This window comes from Sarcophilus harrisii, chromosome 4 (genome assembly GCF_902635505.1).
Source record: "Sarcophilus harrisii chromosome 4, mSarHar1.11, whole genome shotgun sequence".
Taxonomy (NCBI): Eukaryota; Metazoa; Chordata; class Mammalia; order Dasyuromorphia; family Dasyuridae; genus Sarcophilus; species Sarcophilus harrisii.
The window spans coordinates 372,719,393-372,740,250 of record NC_045429.1 but is presented as its reverse complement, the minus strand read 5'-3'; the positions used below and the strand labels follow the sequence as shown (position 1 = coordinate 372,740,250).

The window sequence follows — 20,858 nt, the reverse complement described above, 5'->3', positions numbered from 1 at the left end:
TTCGCCTGACATTTTTACTCTTTAAATTAAGAGATATGGACAATAAGGACCATTTAATCTCTCCAATCCCTTGATTCTATCATAAATGAAATTCCAATTACTGAAAGTCAGTAAAGTCAACCTTTGATTACCTGTAATAATGTAGAAGCCATAAAATATCCCAAGATAATCCAGACCCTCTCCTGAACTACTAATCTTTTCTAGTCCTACACTAAACACTTTAAAGTATTAAGTAGAAAACAACACTAATTTAATTTTTCTTTGTACCCCTAGCCTTGATCCCTCTGTTATATACATTAATGAAATTACCAAGATAGGCAGTAATGGGGAAGAGTAAAACCTGAGGACCTAGCTAACTGACAAACTAAATAATCAGTTCCCAATTGTGTGTGTTTTTTGGTTCTTGCTTATGATTGAAATCCACCAATCTTTTAATGCAGAGAAAAGTTATTCTGATGTTGTCAGCCAACTTCCATCAGTCTAAAGCTATAAGGGATCGAAGAAATCTTGTAATTCAATCCTTTCTTTTTGTGGAAACTGATAGCTATGCAGGTTAAGGGAATTGCCTAAGATCACATAGGTATTATCAGAGGCAAGATTTGAACCCATATTCTCTGAATGCATAGCCAGTTCATTTTCTACTGTTCAGTACTATTTCCTATCTCTTCATATTCTTTTAGGACTCAATATAGAGGAAAACTAAGTCATCTCTTTCAATTTGTCTTTTATGTTCAATTCATACACATTGTTATATCTTCATAACAAATAAATGCCTATTGCTGGGCTGTGGGGTTTTTTTTTTTCTTTTTTGCTATATTCTGTCTTTGTCATTCTTCTAAAATAGTCTTTTTGCCTGAACCCTCTAATTGGAATTGGTTATCATCTTCTCTCATCTAGGTCTGAGCACAGTTGCTCCTCCAATCCACCCTGGTCCTTCGGTTCCTCCGGCTGTAATCCCTCTTCCCCCTGGGACACACTTACTCTTTGCCCAGACTGGGAAAATAGAGCGTCTCCCACTAGAAGGAAATAATATGAAGAAAACGGAGGCCAAAGCTTTGCTTCATGTCCCTGTAAGTACATAACTGCTGCATCTGATCATAACATCTGCTTTGGAATAGACTTAGAGAAAACAGTGTGGTCCATTTAGATAAAGGCCAGAGTTCTTTCCAAGGCTCTATTACTGAATGTGACATTTAGGAAGTTGCTCTGATTCAGTTTCCTGTTGCTAGAATGAGCACAAGTAGCATGTGGCTACCCAACTTCCAGGTCTGGTTATGAGGCTCATTTCTGGGATAATTTTGAGCTTCTCTTCTTGCCCTTTAAAAAAATATATATTTTAATTTATGGAATAAAACAAGCGTTTCCATAATATATAGTACAATAAAAAGATGATTGTTTTTGAAACTGAAAATGTATTATGCACAATTTGCTATTCCTTTCAAAAATACAACAAAATTATCATGTAAATTTCTTTTTTTTTTTCTTCTCTGCCTCTCTTCCCTCTGCTTAAGAAATAGCTACCATTAGATACCAAATAGGTGGAAACAGTATTCTGAAAAAGTCTCCTCATATGGTATACTTCAGTGATGAAGAGCTTGGTTCCTAGGAGTGTGTTTAATTTGTTTCTGTGTTTCTATTGAGCTTGTTCTCTTGCTTCCTAAAGACTAAAATTGTTCATTCCACTGTATCAACTTAACCTAGTATGCTCACACTTTTCAGAGTCTTAGAAATGATTTGTTGTTGTTGTTGTTTTGGATTTTTTGTTTCAGCAATAAATTCTAGGTATTTGTAATTTTCTTATTGTTTAGAAAGAACTGAAAATTGAGCGATATATATTAGATCAAATTATCTGACTTCCTTCTCTATTCTTGAGCAAAAAAGATCTGACGTATAATACCTATGGATCATTCAAATGCTTGGATTTAAAAAGTAGGCTTCTCCCAAAGTTGAGGATATTCATTGCTAACATCCCAACCTTTTGACAGCTGGTTTCTGTTCCATTGTTCTGTTCAAATTGTTCACAAGAAGGTTAACTATGAACCAAGAAATTTTTTCAGTTCCTCCTTGGCTTTTCTGTAACACTTTCTCTTAAATATACTCTTTTCTATCTCTCATCGCTGTCCAGATGACTCTCAAATTTGCATCTCTAGCCTTATTTCTTCCCTGGGTGTCATTCTAATATGCTCACTACTCATTGTCTCCATTTGAGTGTTCCATTGCTCCCTCCAGCTCAACATATATAAAAATGAACTCATTTTCTCCTTCCAAATCAGTAACTCTTCCTCATTTCCTTATTTCTATTAGTAGTACCACTATTTCTCTAAAGTCACTCAGTTTAGTAACCTCAAAATCATATTAAATTCATCCCTCTCCATCATTCTACAAATACCATATTACCAAGTCCTATTACTCCTAACTCTGCATTATCTTTCCTATCTATCTTATCACTCCATGTTAGCTGCTCATTATCTTACATCTAAACTACTTTACTAACTGCATAATCAGTTTTCCCATTCCACAGAATGAATGACAGGATCTCAGAGTTAAAAGGCGTCTCAAAGATCTCCTGTACAATGTTCTTAATTAATAATAATCTAATTAGTGTTGTCCAATGATCTATAAAAGTCCCTGAAAGGGAGTCTATGAGGTCAAAATTGTTTTGTAGTATTATTAAGTATTTTAATTTCTAATAATGTAAATATCAATAGCTATAACCCACATAAACAAGACCATCCTCATCAGTTTTTAAGTTTTAGTTTAAGGGATCCTGCTATCAAAAAGTTTGAGAACCACTGATCTAAATTATGCTTTAAAATCTTTAGCTTGGGTCACATTCTATTCAGAGGCAACTCATCCCACTTTTGAGCAATTCTGATAATTAGAAAGTGTTTCCTTTCATTAAAACTAAACTTGCTTCTGTGCAACCTCCACCAATTGGCCCTGATTTTGTCCCCTAGAGCCAAACAGGACAGATCTGATCTCTCTTCCATATGACAGATTTCCAAATACTTAATGGCAGCTGTTGTGTTTTTCCTAAGTCCTCCCTTCTGTTGGCCAAACACTCCTAGTTTCTTCAAGCAATCTCCCTGTTGTGTGGTTTCCCACCATCTTAGTCAGTCTCCTGAGTAAAGTTTAGCTTGTCACTGTCTTTCCTAAATTGTGGTGTCCTGAATGAAATACAATACTTTGGATGTGCAAGAAAGAGGAGAAAGAAAATCTGGTGCTATTTTGTCAGCCCAGGGCAGAAGACAATAGGGCTATCATTTGCTTTTTCTCTGGACCCTATTCCTTTATTAATGCAGATTAAGATTGCTTCATCTTTTTAAACTGCCATCTCATATGTTGCCCTAATGAGATGTAAGTAATTTAATACTGCCAGCTTTATTTTAAACAAACTTTTATCTAGGCTTCCCCTACCTCATAATTATAAAATTGATTGTTTAAGCCCAAGTATAGGACTTTATATTCCTCCCCATTCAATTTCATATTATTAGATTCAGCCTAGTGTTCTTATTTATCAAGAACTTTTTAGATCTTGATTCTGCCTTCTTGCATCATCTATAAATTTGAGAAGTATACTCTTTGACTTTCTCCATATCATTAATGAAGATATTGAACAGCACAGGGACAAGAATAAATACTTCCCTGTCATATGCCATTAGAGATCTCCCTTCAAGCTGGAATCAGTTCATTCATGACATCCTTTAGGTCCATGACATCCTTTGGGTTCCAGAGCTCCTTAGCTGAACTATCTTTCCATCTTGTCCACAAGAAGAGACTTTGCCAATGATATGCTAAAATGCAAGTATACTGTGTCCATAGCAGTAACCCAATTTATTTTGGTTAGTAATCTTGCCAAAAAAAGGATGGATTACAGAAGAAAATCAAAGGCAATGAGGATCTTGCAATAGTTATAGTAGATGGAAATAAACTCTTAAAGGATAATGGCAATGAAAAGAAAGAAAAAGGGACAAGATGAGAACTTAAAGGTACTGTGGCAAAGAACTGACAATATATGGCAACTCATTGAATGTGAAAGGTGAAGAAAAGGGGAAAAAAACAAAGATAGGGTATTGCCTGGCACATAGTAGGTAATTAATAAATGCTGATTGCTGTGATTATTTTTGAGCATTAGATGACCAAATATATGGTGGTATCAGAAGAATGGGTCAGATTACAGGCATCTCTAAGGAGAAAGATAATAAGGAACATAGATATATGTTGATTTTGGACATATTTAGTTTTAGAATGCTGGGGACATCCTGATGGAGATGTCCTGTAGATTCATTGATGCATAACTTTATAGTAGGTACTTAATAAATGCTTGTGAACTGGCTGGTGTGATGCTGAAGCACAGAAAAAAGATCAAATCTAAAGAGTTGACTCATCTCTACACAGGTCTCTTCATAATATGTAAAATAAGGAGCTAAATTAGAAAACATCTGAGATGATTTTCAGCTTTAGATATGTCTTTATAAACTACAAAAAAGTAGTAGTTGAAAGCAATGAATGGTGCAAATGAGCTTATCAAAGGAAAGAATATAGAGGCACAAAGCTCTGACCAATACCTACCATAAGTGTTCAAAAAGAGAACAGGAAGCCGTGAAGAAGACTAAGAGGGAAGTACCAGGAGATATTCAGAGGAAAATATTCTCTCTGAAACCAAGAGAGGAAAAGAATATGTAGTGGGAAGGAGTAGTCAACAGGGAACCATGAGAGAAAGGAAAGAAAAGAGGAAGATAAGCAAACATTTAGGAAGCTTCTAGCTCAGAGACACAGAAGCAGTGAAGAATATTTCTTCCTAAATTAAGCCATTTCTAGTCATATGAAAAAAATTGCTCTAAATCACTATTGATTAGAGAAATGCAAATTAAGAAAACTCTGAGGTAGCACTTTACACCTCTCAGATCAACTAAGATGACAAGAAAAGATAATGTTAATAAATGTTGGAGGAGAAGTGAGAAAACTGAGATACATACATTGTGAAACTATGAACTGATCCAACCATTCTATTGTCCAAATGCATCCAAAAAGCTATCAAACTGTGTATACCATTTGATCCAGCAGTGTCTCTACTGGGTTTGTTATCCTAAAGAGAGCATAAAAAAAGGGAAAAGGACCCTAAATGCTTGTAGCAGCCTTTTTGTAGTGGCAAGGAACTGGAAACTGAGTGAATGCCCATCAGTTGGGGAATGTCTGAACAAGTTATGGAATATGAATGTAATGGAATGTTATTGTTCTTTAAGAAACAAAGTAACCATAGTTAGCTGTGTATTTCTACTTATCTTTGTTGTGTTTTAAAACATAAATTCCTCAAAAGAAGGTATTTTCTTCCTCCTCATTATTTTTAACATCTAGATACAAGAAGTAGTTAATGTTGGAACAAGATAATTTGGTAAATTCCCTTTGATGAATAAAAATGTCCTCTAAATCCAGTCATGGGGCAAAAATTGGCCTGCAATCACAAAGGGCAGAGATTGAAATGGGGATATAGGAGTGGGAAACCCAAACCCTAGAAAGTTCTTTGTAGCTATTTTTTTGGGTTAACTTGCCTTCCCTACCACGCTAATGTTTCCTTATAGAATATAAATATTCAGAAATTCAGCATACAAAAAATCCTGTGTGTGTATGTATGTATGAGAGAGAGACAGAGATAGGGACAAACAGAAACAGAGAGACAGAGAGAATGAGAGAATATGTGTGTGTTATATTTTAGGTAAAGCTGGCTTTTCTGTGTCCCCAGGTTTCTAAATGAGCTAAGCCTTTCAGTGACTTACCAGAAATAGCGTCAGGTATCTAATGAAACAATATTAGATTTTCTTCTGAGTCATTGACACGAGTATCTCTAAAGAGATCAAATTTTTCTTAATGTCTGTCCAAGGAGAAAATTGATAACTACAGTACGCAAAGGGGTTTATTTAGATGTGATCTCATGTAGACTAGACAAACCAGCTGTGAGGATAGCATTCATTCATAGGAGGAAGGATGTTTGTTTTACATGTAGAAAATTGCTTTCCCAAGGCAATTAATGGAATCTGGCCCCCTATCAGATTATAAATCTCTTGATGCAAAAAACTATGTCATTCATTTTGTGTCCCTATAACCTATAACACATTGCCTCAGGCAGGCTATTGTACTATTTCTCCCAATATATAAAGATGATTGAAGCTCAGAGAAATTAAATGTCTTGTCACAAGGGTCTTAAAAAGCTCACATTTAAGTTAAGATGCTCTAATTCTAAGACCAAAGAAAAAATTCCTTTATAGTATATTGCCCAATGTTACTTAGAAAATTTATGGTGAATTAAAATAAAGTAAACATTTGCATTTATTTATTTTTTTTTGCTGAGGCAATTGGGGTTAAGTGACTTGCCCAAGGTCCCACAGCTAGGACGTGTTAAGTGTCTGGGGCCAGATTTGAACTCAGGTCCTCCTGACTTCAGGGCTGGTGCTCTATCCACTGCACCAACTAGCTACCCCTGTACTTTCTTGCACAAGAAGATGACAAAGAAGAGTATGAAATGGATAAAACTGATAAAACCAATAAAAAATTTGATTGATGGAGAGATTCTCAGGTTTTTTGAAAAATATCATTGCTGACATCATTAACATGATCTGTGCTACAGAAGAAGAACACAAATAAAGGAAGTATTCAAAATACTCCCAGAGTCTAATTAGTAATTGACAAACCATGTTAAGGATCACATTAGGATTATCAGCTAAGTTTCTTGTGGGGTTAGGCCCCATTACTTTTAGTGCAAATTTTACCCTTCAAGAAATTGTGCATATATTTATAACCATATGAAAAAAGTACTCTAACTCCTATTGATTGGAGAAATGCAAATTAAAGCAATTTTGAGGTGCTACTTTATTGGTTAATGGGCCAGAAAAAGAATATGACAAATGTATGAGGGGATGTGGGAAAAATGAGTTATTAATACATTGTTGGTTAATACATTAATACATTTAATAATAAAACTGATTCAACTATTCTGTAGAGCAATTTGGAACTATGCTCAGAGGATTATAAAATTATGCATACCCTTTGACCTAAAATACCACCATTAGACATGTTTCCCAAAAGAGATTTAAAAAAAAGAAGAACCTATAAGTACAAAAATATTTATAGCAGCTTTTTTCTTAGGGCAAAAGTTGGAAATTGAGGGGATGCCCATCAGTTAGGGAATAGCTGAATAAATTGTGGTATGTGATTAGGATGGAATACTATTGTTCTATAAGAAATGATGAGCAGGATGCCATTAGAAAAACCTGGAAAGTCCTCCATGAACTCAAGTAAAGTGAAACGATCTGTGTACATATTAATAGCAAAGTTGTGGTTTGATCAGCTGTGAAGGACTTTGCTATTCTCAGCAATAAGACTACTCTGAAGGACTTAACAATGAAAAATGCTATCCATATCCAGACAAAGAACTGATTGTATCTAAATACAGATTGAAGCATATTTTTTTTTACTATACTATTCTTGAGGGGGGTTTTTATGGGGGGGAGGAAATCTATGTTTTCTTTCACAGCATAACTTTCATAAAAATGCTTTGTATCACTTCACATGCACCTTCTCAATGGCAGGGAGAGGGAGGGAGAGACTGGAACTCAAAAGTTTTAAAAGCAAATGTAACGAATTGTTTTACATGTAACGGGGAAAAAATAAAATACAAAGTATCATTTTAAAAAAAGGAAATTGTACATGTGGCTCTAAAACACCTTGTGTTCACTTATAGGATAAAGTTATTATTGCACTTGCCTTTGACTGCGTGGATAAGGTGGTTTATTGGACAGACATCAGTGAACCTGCCATTGGGAGAGCCAGTCTTTATGGTGGGGAGCCAACAACCATCATCAAACAAGGTAAAAAATGCTTTCGGTTATTTCTGTTATTATTCTGTCTCTACTTCCATGATATAGCACAAGTAGATAAATATATATAGCATTTCACAATCCAGTGCATCAGGCAAGGGCTGCTGGTCTCAAATATCCTTCTATAGGCAACTTGTTTCAAGGGTTCTCTTAGAAAAGGCATCTTTATCTAGGAAAAATCATAAGATTATAGACTTAGTGCTAGAAAGGACCTCTGAAATTATCTAGAACAACTCTTTTCACAAGTGACCTACTTTCACTGTTTTTAAAATAAATTTGAGAATGAAGTTGGGAAATGGGATCAGTTTCCAAATCACCCTGTGTAAATGTCTATTATGCTATATTTCCTTTGAAAGCTCCTTTTCTTTTCCCAACTCTCCATTACAGTTGAGAAAACCTAGGCCTAAAGAGAAAGGTTAACTAACTTGCCCAAAATCACCCACGTTAGGTAACTGATCAAGAAAAATTGAAATTCAAGCCCTCTTCCTCTAAATCCAGCATATTTTCACTGAACCAGGCCAGATCCCATCATAGTGCAATCTAAAGGTCTGTGTAAATCCTGTCACTGCATAGGAGTTTTCATATCTTGACTTTGAAATAAATGAACCATTAGCTAGACTCAGAGACATTTTCATCCAAAAGACCTGTATTGAAATGGCATTGCTTCTTTTAGGATTTGATCTATAATTTGGATATAATATAATAGAAAATTACTTTGCTTCCAACATGGATTGCTAAATCATAACAGCATGCCTTTAAAATAGGCTTTTGGCTTTTGGTTTCTCCTAGCATGAAACAGAGCATAGCTTTCCAATTTCCATTTTGACATTTCACTGACCATTCGTATCCTGAAAGGGTCCCAGCACTTTTGAAGTAGACCCTTGGGCTTTTTCCCTTCAGTTGACTTTGCCAGAGGTTAATGTGGCAGGAATTAAAATTGAATTAAATGCATTTGGCCATGAATATAGCCACTGAGTTCTTCGCTGCAAAACTCTATTATCTAAAATATTATTGAAATTTGAAAAAAAACAAAAAACAAAACTCTGTTATCAAGAGGACTTTTGCTATTTTTTCCATGATTGGGTTGATGAATAGAAACTTTCCAGATGCCATTTTGTATTTATCCAGTCATCCTTTTTCCCAAAATGTTGTGACTATTATCTTCATTTCGAGTTCAAAACTCAGTGGGCTATGCTAGGCTAGTAGGTCAGTGTCAGCTATTTCCTGTTGCTCTTGGACCCGATAACCATCCAAGACAATTCTGCACAGTAAGAAATATTCCCAACAAAAGCCTACTTACTTATTGCCAAAACACTGGATGAAAGAAACCCAAATCTGATCCTCGTAGATGAAAAGTCACTGTGGGAGCTATTCACCAAAAGCAGAGAAACTTCACCATATACAGGTTGTTGCTTAATATGCCTGTTCCTTTTGCCTGTCTTATACTCTGTCTTTCTTCAAGTCCCATCTAAAATCCCACTTTCCAGTGGAAGCCTTTCTCCATCCTTCTTACTTCTAGCACCTTAATCTGTAAATAACTTGTTTATACATAGTTCCCCCTTCCCTTCCCCATTAGAATATGAACTCCTTGGGAACAGGAACAGTTTTTTGCTTTTCTTTATATCTCTAGTGTTTAGCACGGTGCCTGGCATAAAGTAGGTGCTTATTTGTTGTTAAGGCTCTATCCATTCACACTCAACATTGTTTTATCTAAAGGCCCAACCAGATATTTCTAAACATCATTGTTACTATTATTTTTAATTTAAACATGAGCAAGTAATATAAAATTTGCAGCCTTGTCATTCCACCCAAGCTGCATGTTGGTTGACATTTTCCAGATCTCAGCACCACAGGCTGTGAGCAAAATGTCTCTGGGGAACCTGTATTTTCTTCGAGTTTGAATTAGAACCAAGATTTTTACTGATGAGATAATGAGATGTGGAGCTCCCTCTGGGACTTCTTCAAGCATCCTATAAAAATATTAAACTCTTAACAGTCCCTCCTCTCCCCACCCCTGTCAGTGTGAGCATGTAAATGCTTTAAGTATCCCACATAGCCCATGCAGGATGGATTCATTCCAAACTTACCCCACAGTGATTTATTCTGATCCTGTCTCATGGAATCAAAGGGTGGGACATGACCTCAAAAGGTCACCCTCCTCCTCCCTTTGCCTCCAGGGACATGTGAAATATTTTAATACTTTACAAATCCCTACTTTCCTTTGAATAAAAAAGACTTTACCCCCACTGCAGCTTTTCATTTGTAATGAGCTTCCTCTGGAAGGGGGTCTGAGGTGGCTTTGATGTCTCCAACATAGAATGGCATGGTTCCCATCAGAAGTCTGAGGGGAAAAAGGGTGGGGGGCAACAGCCTTAAAGTTAGGATTCTTTAAAATTTAATGAAAGTTAATACATACTGAATTAAACATTGTGCTGAGTGCCTCACTTGCCCAAATCACCCAGGTAGGAAGCTGAGTAGAAACAAAGAACACCATAGGGGACATTAAAGAACAAGTTCTTTTTGTAGAAGGGTTATTTTTTTCTCCTTAGTTCTACTTTAAAAAAAAAAAAAAAAAAAGTTGCGTTGCTGACTTTAATTTCCTACTTGTCAATTATTTCACAATGTACTCCCTGACTGAACCCTAACATAATAAAAATTGTTAAGAAAATCTAGCTTATAAAGCTAGTCTGAAGACATTCATTATTCTTCTCCCATATTCTCATTATTCTCCTTCATTCATAGGATCATAGTTTTAGAACTGGAAGGTACTTAAGAAAATGTATAGTTTAACTCTAATTTTATAGATGATGAATCTGATGTTCAGACTGGTTAAATGACTTATCAGCTAGTATCAAAGGTAGAATTTAAACTCAGATCTTCCTGACTCTGTTTGGCAGTCTCTGTCCACCTTCATACCCTCTAGTATAACCGTTCTCCATCCCTCTTACCTCTAGTGCCTTCCTTTTAACTTTTTAAAGTTAGTGCTTTAAATTTTGCAAAGAATCACACAAATATTATCTCATTCGATATCTACAACAAGCCTGAGAGTTAGGTTCTATTACTATCTTCATTTTACAGATAAGGAGTCACACAGCTAGTGTCTCAGTCTATATTTGAATACAGGTTTTCCTGAATCGAAGTTCAGTTTTCTATACAGTGTGTCACCTACCTGCCTATTAATGTGAATAGAGCTGTTTTTTTTTTTATCATTTACATTATTGTAATCATTTATTGTCTTCATCATTTATATATGTTATATATATTTATAAATTCTTCTCTGTATCAATTCATAGATTTTCCCTGTTTCTTTTTATTCCTCATATTCTTCAAATTCAAATCAACAAATGAAAAAGAATAATAGCTTCAACTCCATATGGAATGTTCATGGACAGCACTAAAATTTCATACCATAAGAATTGGAATTGTCTTAGCATCAAACTTGAACTTGAAATAGGCAAGCAAGGGCTTAATAAAGACAACTGGGCTTAGTGCATGCATTTATCCTAATAAATATGGGACAGGCATATACAATAATAAATGCTGAATGTACTGCTTATATCACATTTTGTTTCTTTGAATTAGATCAATTTCAAAGGTTTTCCAGGGATTAATGAATGAACCCTAGACATTATGGTATATGTTAGAACTGATCTTGAACTCTAGGTTTAGGACCTATCTTTGATAGAACTGACCATGTATTCCTGGGAATGTTACTTAACATTTCAGTGTGCTCTTTCAGATTACTCTGGTTTTAAGTTATAGGTAAGCTGCTGATTTGAATTAGTAGAAGGAATTTCCACACTGGGAGTTTTACTTTTATCAATAAAATCACAGGGCTAGATTTATTCCCTTCCCCTCTCCTCTCACTATCTAAAATGAATGAACAGTTTTCAGAAAACTCTGGATTTTCCGGAAGACTGCAGGAGATCATATCGTAAAAGTCCATGCATGATGAAACTAGCTTGTATTAGATTGAGAGTCAGTTGTTAGATTTTCATTGTGAACATAGAAGCCTCAGAATTTGGCAAACACTACAAATCAGAGATCTATTGTTTTGTTGATTTTCTAAACTTAAGAATAAGATCTGAATAATGCAGATTAAATTTAAAAGTATATCATGTATACATTAAAACATTTACCAACACATTTCTGCTCATTAAGGACCAGGATTTTTTTTTCAAACTGTGACTTTATGGAAATGGTAAAATTGTGAATAACATGAGTTTGTACTAAGCTCAGGATACTGTAGCAAAGAGAAACCCATCAGTAACCTCATAGTCTTATCTAGTTTATGAAAGTCATTTGTGATTTTTTTCATGTTTGATTCTAGATCTTGGAAGTCCAGAAGGACTTGCTCTTGATCATCTAGGTCGCAATATTTTCTGGACTGATTCTCATCTGGATCGAATAGAAGTAGCAAAGCTCGATGGCAGCCAGCGCCGAGTGCTCTTTGAAACAGATCTGGTGAACCCTAGAGGCATCATAACAGATTCTGTTAGAGGGTATTTTTTGTTTGTTTAAATGTGTACGTCTCTCTGGGATATTTTCAAATAGAAGGCTCTTAACACTAGTCTTATTTCCCTTCCTAAATATAAGACCCCTGAAAATAGTTGATATTCTCCAGAAAATTTTTTTTTCTTTTAGAAGTTTTCAATTTGTAGAAACCCTATTTAGGAGAAACCCCTCCCTATGTATCATGGCTAAAATATAACATCTTCACACTGCATTATTCTACTGAAAAACCATGCACCAAGAGATTTTATAAGTTTACAACCTGGAAGTATATTCCTCACTTGCACTGAATGTGAATAATATTGGAAGTATGACTAAGATGGACAGCTCCAGAGCTCTTACCTGAGTTTCTGGTCCATCACTAATGGCAGTCATTTGTTGTTATTAGTATTATTGTTCTTTTGGATATCAAGCAATACAACATTCTCAAATAGTACTTTGTCCTCACTTCTTACGTAATTTGGACTTTATTTCACTACAGAGTCAGTTTTCTTTCCCTTTACACATAGTGAACCTGTTTGCAAGTATCATTACCCCTTTCCCTATTTAAGTACTCATCTTTTGTTTCACCTTCACTCCCCAAAATCTGAAATTCATTCTGGGTTATTGTAGTATATAGTAACTATATATGATGAATGATTTTGAAAGTAGCTCTATTAGTAACAGCTCAGACTATGGAATGAGTTTGTTCTTAAACTAGCTGGCTCTGTTGGCACTTGGGAAGAAATGTAAACTTTGAAAAGTTAAGTTTACCCTTTCCCCATTCTCTTCTTATTTTGTCCCATGATTTATTTAGTATCTACTAGTATTTTTTTTTTACCATAGACTCCTTTTTTAAAAAAGAATTTTTAAATTTGTTTTTTTTTTTTTGATCTTCATTGTTCTTTTGTTTTCTTCTTTCTTCCTCCTACTGATTTCTTTCTTCTTCTAGAAATCTCTATTGGACAGATTGGAACAGAGAAAGTCCTAAAATTGAAACTTCCTACATGGATGGCACCAACAGAAGGATCCTTGTGAAAGATGACCTGGGATTGCCCAATGGATTGACTTTTGATACTTACAGTTCACTGTTATGTTGGGTAGATGCAGGTAACTTGAATTCCCTTAGGTATGATGACTAGAGAGCAATGCTGGCCGTTGGCTTGGGCAGCATACTTCAAAAGTACCTACCAATAAATAAAGGGGTTGGCAATATACCAAATGCAAGTCATCTCCCCCAAAGAGCCTTTACAAACATGTCACCAGAATATATTTTTTTAAAAACTGATATATTTATAGCACTTTAAGGTTTGCAAAATGCTTTAGCTATATTATTTCATCTGATCCCCACAACAACCTGAGATTTACCCCACTATATAAGTGTCTGAAACAAGATTCAAATTCAGGTCTTCTTGACTACAAACCCAGTACTGTACCATACCACTCAGGTATTTCACTAAAGAATGTTTCAGATCCTATTATTCTTTATAGCAGTAATCAAATTATATTTCTCAACTACACTTAATAGACACAATCAGGGATCATATCATCACCTAAGTTGAGTTTTTTGCTGAATTTATTCATTTTTATTAAAGCTTTTTTATTTTCAAAACATATGCATGGATAATTTTTCAGCATTGACCCTTTTTTGCTTTATTTTTAATCTCAGTGAAGTCCTAGAAGACAGCTTTCTTAACCAAGCTGGGGAGAAGGAACTCACCACTACCATCCCTCAAATAAGAGGTAGATCTAGGTCCATCAAGAAAATTCAATGCTGGATCTCCTCTGATTAAAAAAAGAAGATGACTTTATGAATGACAGCAGTTCCAAACATTGATCTGGAAGTTCACTTTTTTAATAGTTCATTAGATGGTAGTTATCAGCTGCCATTGATCTTTGTATTATCTATTTCATAGAGTTATAGTACCTGGTAAATAGTGAATTACTGTAAAAATATGAGTTGTTACTATGATTGTTAACAACTGTTGGAAATAAGAACGACCTACTGCAAAGAAGGCATGTGAATCTGAAACAAAAAGAAAGCTGATTGTGTTAGGGAAAGCTAGGAAAAATACTTTTTTAAAAAAAGTTGAATTTATTCACCAAGCTATGTCATTTGTAACACTGACTCCTTCTCACCCATGCCCCGTTTTTGACACAAAAGGACCATTTTTCATGCACAAAGAACAAATTGTTTTCTTTATATGCAGGCACCAATCGGGTGGAATGCATGAACCCCAGTCATCCTGGCCAGCGCAAGATCCTTGAAGGGCCCCAGTATCCTTTTGCCGTTACAAGCTATGGGAAGAATTTGTATTACACAGACTGGAAGACGTACGTCAGCTGTTACAGTGTTGGGGCCCTTGCTGTGTTTGCAGCCACAGACCTTCCCATCTGTCCATTTGGCCCATACTTTGGCCTTCTGAGAAACTTCTTCCCTACTCTCTGGGCTGTCAGTGGCTTAGGAGGGAGGAGGGGGAGGAATAGGAAGAGATAAAGGAAGAAGAGTCTAGAGGGAGAAAATGCAGCCATTTTTCCATCAAAATGCTTTTGATTAACAGAATTTACCCTAGTTTCCAAACTAGGCTTTCTTAGGATATAAGTCCAATTCACAGAGGTTCTTCACCATTCGGGATGAATAATATCACTTTTATTTTTTCTTTCTTTACCATAGTACTTAATTAATCATTTATCCCTAAACTCTTTGCTCCTTTGTTCCAAGAGAAAGGGAGACCAGAGAGATAGCTGCTCAAAAAGGCTTAGAGAACCTTTATTTTAAGCCAGAAAAGGGTGGCAAGAATGTATTTTGATCTTTGCTTACCTTCAAGAAGTTGGTACGAGGCTTGAAACTCCCCCTGGGAGGAATATATTCTTGAGTAGGAAAAAAATTCCATAACTGTTGCTTAATGACTTTCCTCTGGCAATGCTGTGTTTGCAAGTTTTCACTGCAGAACAAATAGATAATATTTTGTATTATTTTCTTTGCTGGTAGGAATTCTGTGGTGGCAGTGGATCTTGCTATCTCCAAAGAGACAGACAGCTTTCATCCTCACAAACAGACCCGGCTGTATGGCATAACGACAGCTTTTTCTCAGTGTCCCCAAGGTAACTGCCATTAACACTCCTGGAGCTTAAAGGCCAGTGGTGTTGTCAAGCTCTTGGAAGCTGAAGGGAAGATTGAAGTAGGTTTGTGGGAGTGGGGAGTCCTATGATCACATTCAGTGATGGGGAAGAATTTATAGTAGAATCTTTGGCCAGATTCTGCCTAGGGAGGCAGATAAATGGTGCAGTGGATAAAGTACTGGGCCTAGAGTCAGAAGGCTCATATTTATGTGTTCAAATCGAGCCTCCAATACTTACTAGCTGTGTATCTCTGGGAAAATCACTTAATCCTATTTGCCTTAGTTTTTTATCTGTAAAAGGAACTGGAGAAGAAAATGGCAAGCATTATCTTTGCCAAGAAAATATGGGGTCATGAAGAGTTGCATACAACTGAAAAACAACTAAACAAGGAAGAACTATCCAGCCAAGTTTTGGTGGTTTGAGGAGATGAGCTATTGTTCATCTGCATAGCTTGCAAATCAGAAGATTATTATATTTTATTTCCTAAATGAGATTTGTTTTGTATGCAAGAAAGTAAGAAGACTCCCAAGATAAGACTTGTGCAATTCTGAGCATCCTAGACCAGCTTAACATATTAATATTCTTTTTTTCCTTTTGTCTTTTTCTAAAAATCAGGATTCGTGATTTAATTAATGTAGTGAATTGTTATGGAATTTCCTGTTATGGAAATTCTTTTCACTGGTGTGACTCAGGAACTCATTCATCTATATCTTCTTTAAGAGTTGCCTGAAGCATTGAGAAATTTAGTGATTTAACTGGACACATAATTTAGAAGTGCAAGAGAACTCAGAGTCCCTAAAAGATATTTTAATTTGACAAAGCAGAAATTAATTGACTTTCCCAGGATCACACAGCTTGTGTCTGAGACATGATTTGAACTGAAGCCTTTCTAACTTTATTCACTATACCAATGGTTGTCAAACTTTTGTTCTCAGTATCCCTTTATATTATTTTTTTAAAATTCATTGAGAATCTGTCCAAAGAGTTTTTATTTATGTGGGTTGAATTTATAGATATTTACCATGTTAGAAAGAAAAATTAAATTTGAATTTGTAGATCCCCTGAAAGTTTTTCAGAGATAACTCTCAAGATTCTCTGGACTATATACTTTAATATACCACCTATAGCTGCCTCCAGGAGCAAAATTTGAACCCAGTTTTTCCTGACTTCAAGGCCAGCCTTCTTTTTTTTTCCTCCTGAAATTCATAGAAGCAAAGAAAAAAAAAAATCCTCAGTAGAAAGGCCATCTTGTTAACATTATTGCCTCTTAAATGACTACTCTTGATGCTAAAATGAACGCACTTTTGCCTTACAACAGGTCACAACTACTGCACCGTGAATAATGGAGGCTGTACTCATCTCTGCTTGGCTACCCCAGGAAGCAGGTCCTGTAGGTGTCCGGACAACACCCTAGGGGTTGATTGCATAGAGAGGAAGTAATGCACTGGAAACAAAGAAAATAAAGGAACGCCACTTAGATTCACCACATTTTCAACTGCAACACCCTACCTTGACATGGGCCAGACTGAAACCAATCTTTCCGAGCCAAGTTATAATTGACCCAATGACCAACACAACTTAGGGACCTTCAGTGTTCCCTTAGCTACTTAAAAAAATATTCATCCTGTGCACTCTGTAATAAGAAAGCCTCAATCCATATTCTAAGATCTTAAGGACCTTCTTGGTGGAGGCTCCTGAAGAAATACATGAAGCCCGCCAGCTGTGTTTTCTGGCTTTTGGGTTTTGTCTCAGCCCCTTGATACACAGCCATCCTGAGCCAATTTGGGAAGAATTGTGAGGTAGGCTAAGTTCCTCTGTGGCAGCCTCCCACCTCCCTTCCTGGTGCTCTCTTTCTCTGTTTCATTGCCCTTCCTCTCTACTAGACTTCTTCCAACAAACTCAGTTCTCTCAGGCTGCCAAAGGCTTCCTACTCTAATATCTAATAGAGGCAGGACCTTTGGGTCTGCTCTTTCCTTCTGGACAAAGAAAACCTTATCCATGTTTAATTTTTTTTTCCATTTCCCCGGGAGTTCCACTGTCTACAAAGGAGTTTATGTCATCTGCCAACAGCAAATATTAGCATTTTAAAAACGACATGAGGTAGAGCAGGCTTTAACCCATATGAATGAATCTAAACGTGGATATTTTAGGGCAACAAGAGAGATATTTAGATATAAATATCCGTCAAGCCAAACCAAAAACGACCGTCTCTAACGTAGCTACCCACATGTACTCCCCAACAGTAATTGAGTATGTGAAGACCATAGAATGTAAGAGCTGGAAGGTGATCTTGGGTCCAACTTTCACATTTTACAGACAGAGAAACTGAGCCCCAGAGAGACTACATAGGCAACAATTCATTCCTTGTCTCAGTATTTCATACAAGCACTGGGCTGCAGATTTCTCTGTATCAAGGCCAGAGAATGAATGCTATGGAGATCATTTCCTCTTCCCATACCTGGTTCATTTAGCAGACTAATCTTACTCATAATTAAAACTCTCCTCAGATCTACTTTTCCCCCTGATTTGATTTCTCTGATTTTAAATGCTTTATCCAGTATGCTTACTCACTATTTGGCTTCCATTTTCTCATTCTTGAAGGATGAGTCTTACCTTCTCATGTGAATTGATGATGCTTCAGAGGGAGACAGATGAATATGAGAAACAGTGGGGGAGATATCAACAGTCTCTTTTCTTTAGCATATGGTGCTGGGCACATCTCAATGGTTTAGGCATCCCAAGAAATGTATGGCTATAACATTTTCAATTTAGCATTTATTTGGCAAAATCTCTGTTATTGTTGTGCTATACAGACAGTTGGTACTTTGTAAATATAAACTAAACTGAACTCCTGGTTTAAAGAACCTAATTCTTAATTTTTTATTGATGAAGACTTATTAAAAGGGCTCTTGTCACTTTTTTATCCTCAATGTATAGCAGGCATTTTATTAATGTTTATTGATTGATTGCTGCCATTTTTTTGGAGATATTTTCAATGACTGGTTCAAAGATGCTTCTTAAAGCTGTTTTAGTAGCTAGCATGTGATTCTTATATCATCTACTTTTCAGAGGTCCATTGCTAATATCACAGTAGAAATATGGGTCCAAAGCTAAATTTCTGAAGTTAGGGGTTTTGATGGTGTAAAGACCAGGGATTTTAAATCTATAAAAGGAAATATAGTGATTGACTAAATAGCTTTAGATAAAAAATAGGAGAGGTAAAAAGAATGTGTTAACATTATCAACAAAAAAGTTTTGATGTAAAAGGATCCATGTGCCAAAGAATATTCTCTTCCTCCCCTCCCTCCCTTCCTTTCTCTGTCTCTCTCTGTCTCTCTCTCTGTCTCTCTCTCTGTCTCTCTCTCTCTCTCTCTTCCCCCCCCTCTCTCTCCCCCTTCCCTCCTTTTTCTTATACTTTCCTTGGCAATGCCATGGAAGATAATCAGTCAAGTGCCAAATGGATAGTATAGTAAGTTCTGTAGGAGTCCAAAGAGGACAGTGGACTAAATTGTTCAGGAAAAACTTCATGGAGAAAGTGGAACTTTTTGTGGATGATGAGCTTGAAATGGGGGAAAGTTAGAAATTCATAGAATTGGGGACGAGTTCAGTACATTTGCAAGACATTCAGCAGATAAATGTGGGTAAAACAGTTTGTATAAGAAAGCAATGGGAAGAGCAGCTAGTTGGTGCAGTGGATAAAACATCAGCCCTGAAGTCAGAGGACCTGAGTTCAAATAAAGCCTCAGACATGCAACACTTCCTAGTTGTGTGACCCTGGGCAAGTCACTTAACCTCAATTGCCTCAGCCAGAAAAGAAAGTAATGGGAAGTAAAATTAAAAAGGAAGCTTGGTGTCAGCTTGTAGAAAGCCTCAAATGCCAAGGAAAAGAATTTGGATTTTATTTTGAAGGTAAAAAAGGAGCTTTCACATTGTTGGGGGAGGGGATTTCTTCCTCTGAGAAGGAAAGTGAAATAAGTTAATGATATTTGAAGAAGATTAATGTGCAAGTGAACTTGGAGGGGCAGGGGAACAAGAGTAAGCAGGGAAAATTATGAGATGATTGTAGTTGCCCAAGCATGATGCTAAGGACCTTGGCCAGGGGAATGGTACTTGTCAGCCTATGGAAGGAGATTCCTGTTTAGATGTGCTTTGGTCTAGTTACCCCTGAGATCCCTAAAATGTTAACAGTTATTTTCAAAATTTCTTTTAATAATGGTATTGGCTGGTAAGGGTTTATAGTGTGAGCCTTCTTGGGGCCATTTGCTTTTTTTTTTTTTTTTTTTTTTTTGTAGGGGACTCTTGGAGACAGAGACATTTATGCCTTAAAGCAATTAAGCTATGATAGCAAAATAGCAAGTGGGTTTTTCTATCACTGGAAGTCTTCAAGCAAAGACAGAATGATTATTTTCTGAGGATGATAGAGACAAGATCTGTACCTTGGGTGGGGGGGCGTCCTAAATGAACCCTGAGGTCATTCCAATCCTGGAATACTATAATTCAGTGATTTTTCCTTCTCAGAAATGGCCTACTCCCACCATCTCCTTTCTATGTTCATGACAGTTCCTAGCCCCTTTCCTTTCTCTCTTTCTCTACATCTATACAAGAACCTTCAGACCCACGTGAGGAGAGAACCTTTCCTTAAACATGATAATATAGTTTTATTTTGTGATGCAAGTGATACATCTCCAAGAAGCACAAGATTGGGGAACCTTTTGGTCCCTCCAGTAGTGTTGGGGTTGATTTGAGGCCTATCCTACAGATGAGATTCCCTTTGATTTATATTTATCAAAACATATCCAGCTCTATATAAAGTGTTCTTCATGATTTTGTATAACTTTTATAACTTCATTTTATTCATATTTTATCAGATACATTTTTCAAAAAAATTTTAAAACAGTCAATTCTAAAAAATGCAGAACATTGAAGGTGCTTAATAACTATGTTCCCCCAAAGTTATGCAATTATCAGGTGACTGACTCCCTAAAGTTTACATCTGTACCATTAACAGTGCAGAAAATAATAAAGTGGTTTTTTTGTAAAAAAAAAAAAAAAAAAAAAATCTCCTTGTATTCAATGGTGTCAGCTTTTCTGAATGATGAGTTTTAAGACCTACACTTTTCTGATTACTGGTTAGTTAATAATTTAGTTTACCTTAGTTAATAAAAAATTTTTAACATCTGAGCAGGAAATCTAATGTAGGAATGAGATTTTCACAACTTGAGTAGGAAACCTGATTTAAGAATAGGATTTATATTTTTAAAATTCCATTTCAATAAACTTGTTTCACAGAAATTCAACTCATTTAAGTTCTCACTTAAATGGCTCTGTTTTGTTTTGTCTTGTTTTGCCATTCTTTATATTTCCAGTGCT

General features: G+C 36.0%; 1 protein-coding gene across 1 annotated transcript in view; it reads left to right on the top strand.

Annotated features, from left to right (window-relative positions):
- Positions 1–20,547, top strand: part of NID1 (nidogen 1) — a 107,702-nt gene extending 87,155 nt beyond the window's left edge. Inside the window, exons 14-20 of the mRNA XM_031966945.1 lie at positions 898–1,070; positions 7,739–7,865; positions 12,205–12,376; positions 13,318–13,475; positions 14,576–14,699; positions 15,358–15,470; positions 16,807–20,547. Of these exons, the coding sequence (XP_031822805.1) occupies positions 898–1,070; positions 7,739–7,865; positions 12,205–12,376; positions 13,318–13,475; positions 14,576–14,699; positions 15,358–15,470; positions 16,807–16,928 (989 nt within the window). The 3' untranslated portion in view covers positions 16,929–20,547. The remainder of the gene's footprint in view (positions 1–897; positions 1,071–7,738; positions 7,866–12,204; positions 12,377–13,317; positions 13,476–14,575; positions 14,700–15,357; positions 15,471–16,806) is intronic.
- The last annotated feature ends 311 nt before the right edge of the window (positions 20,548–20,858 follow it).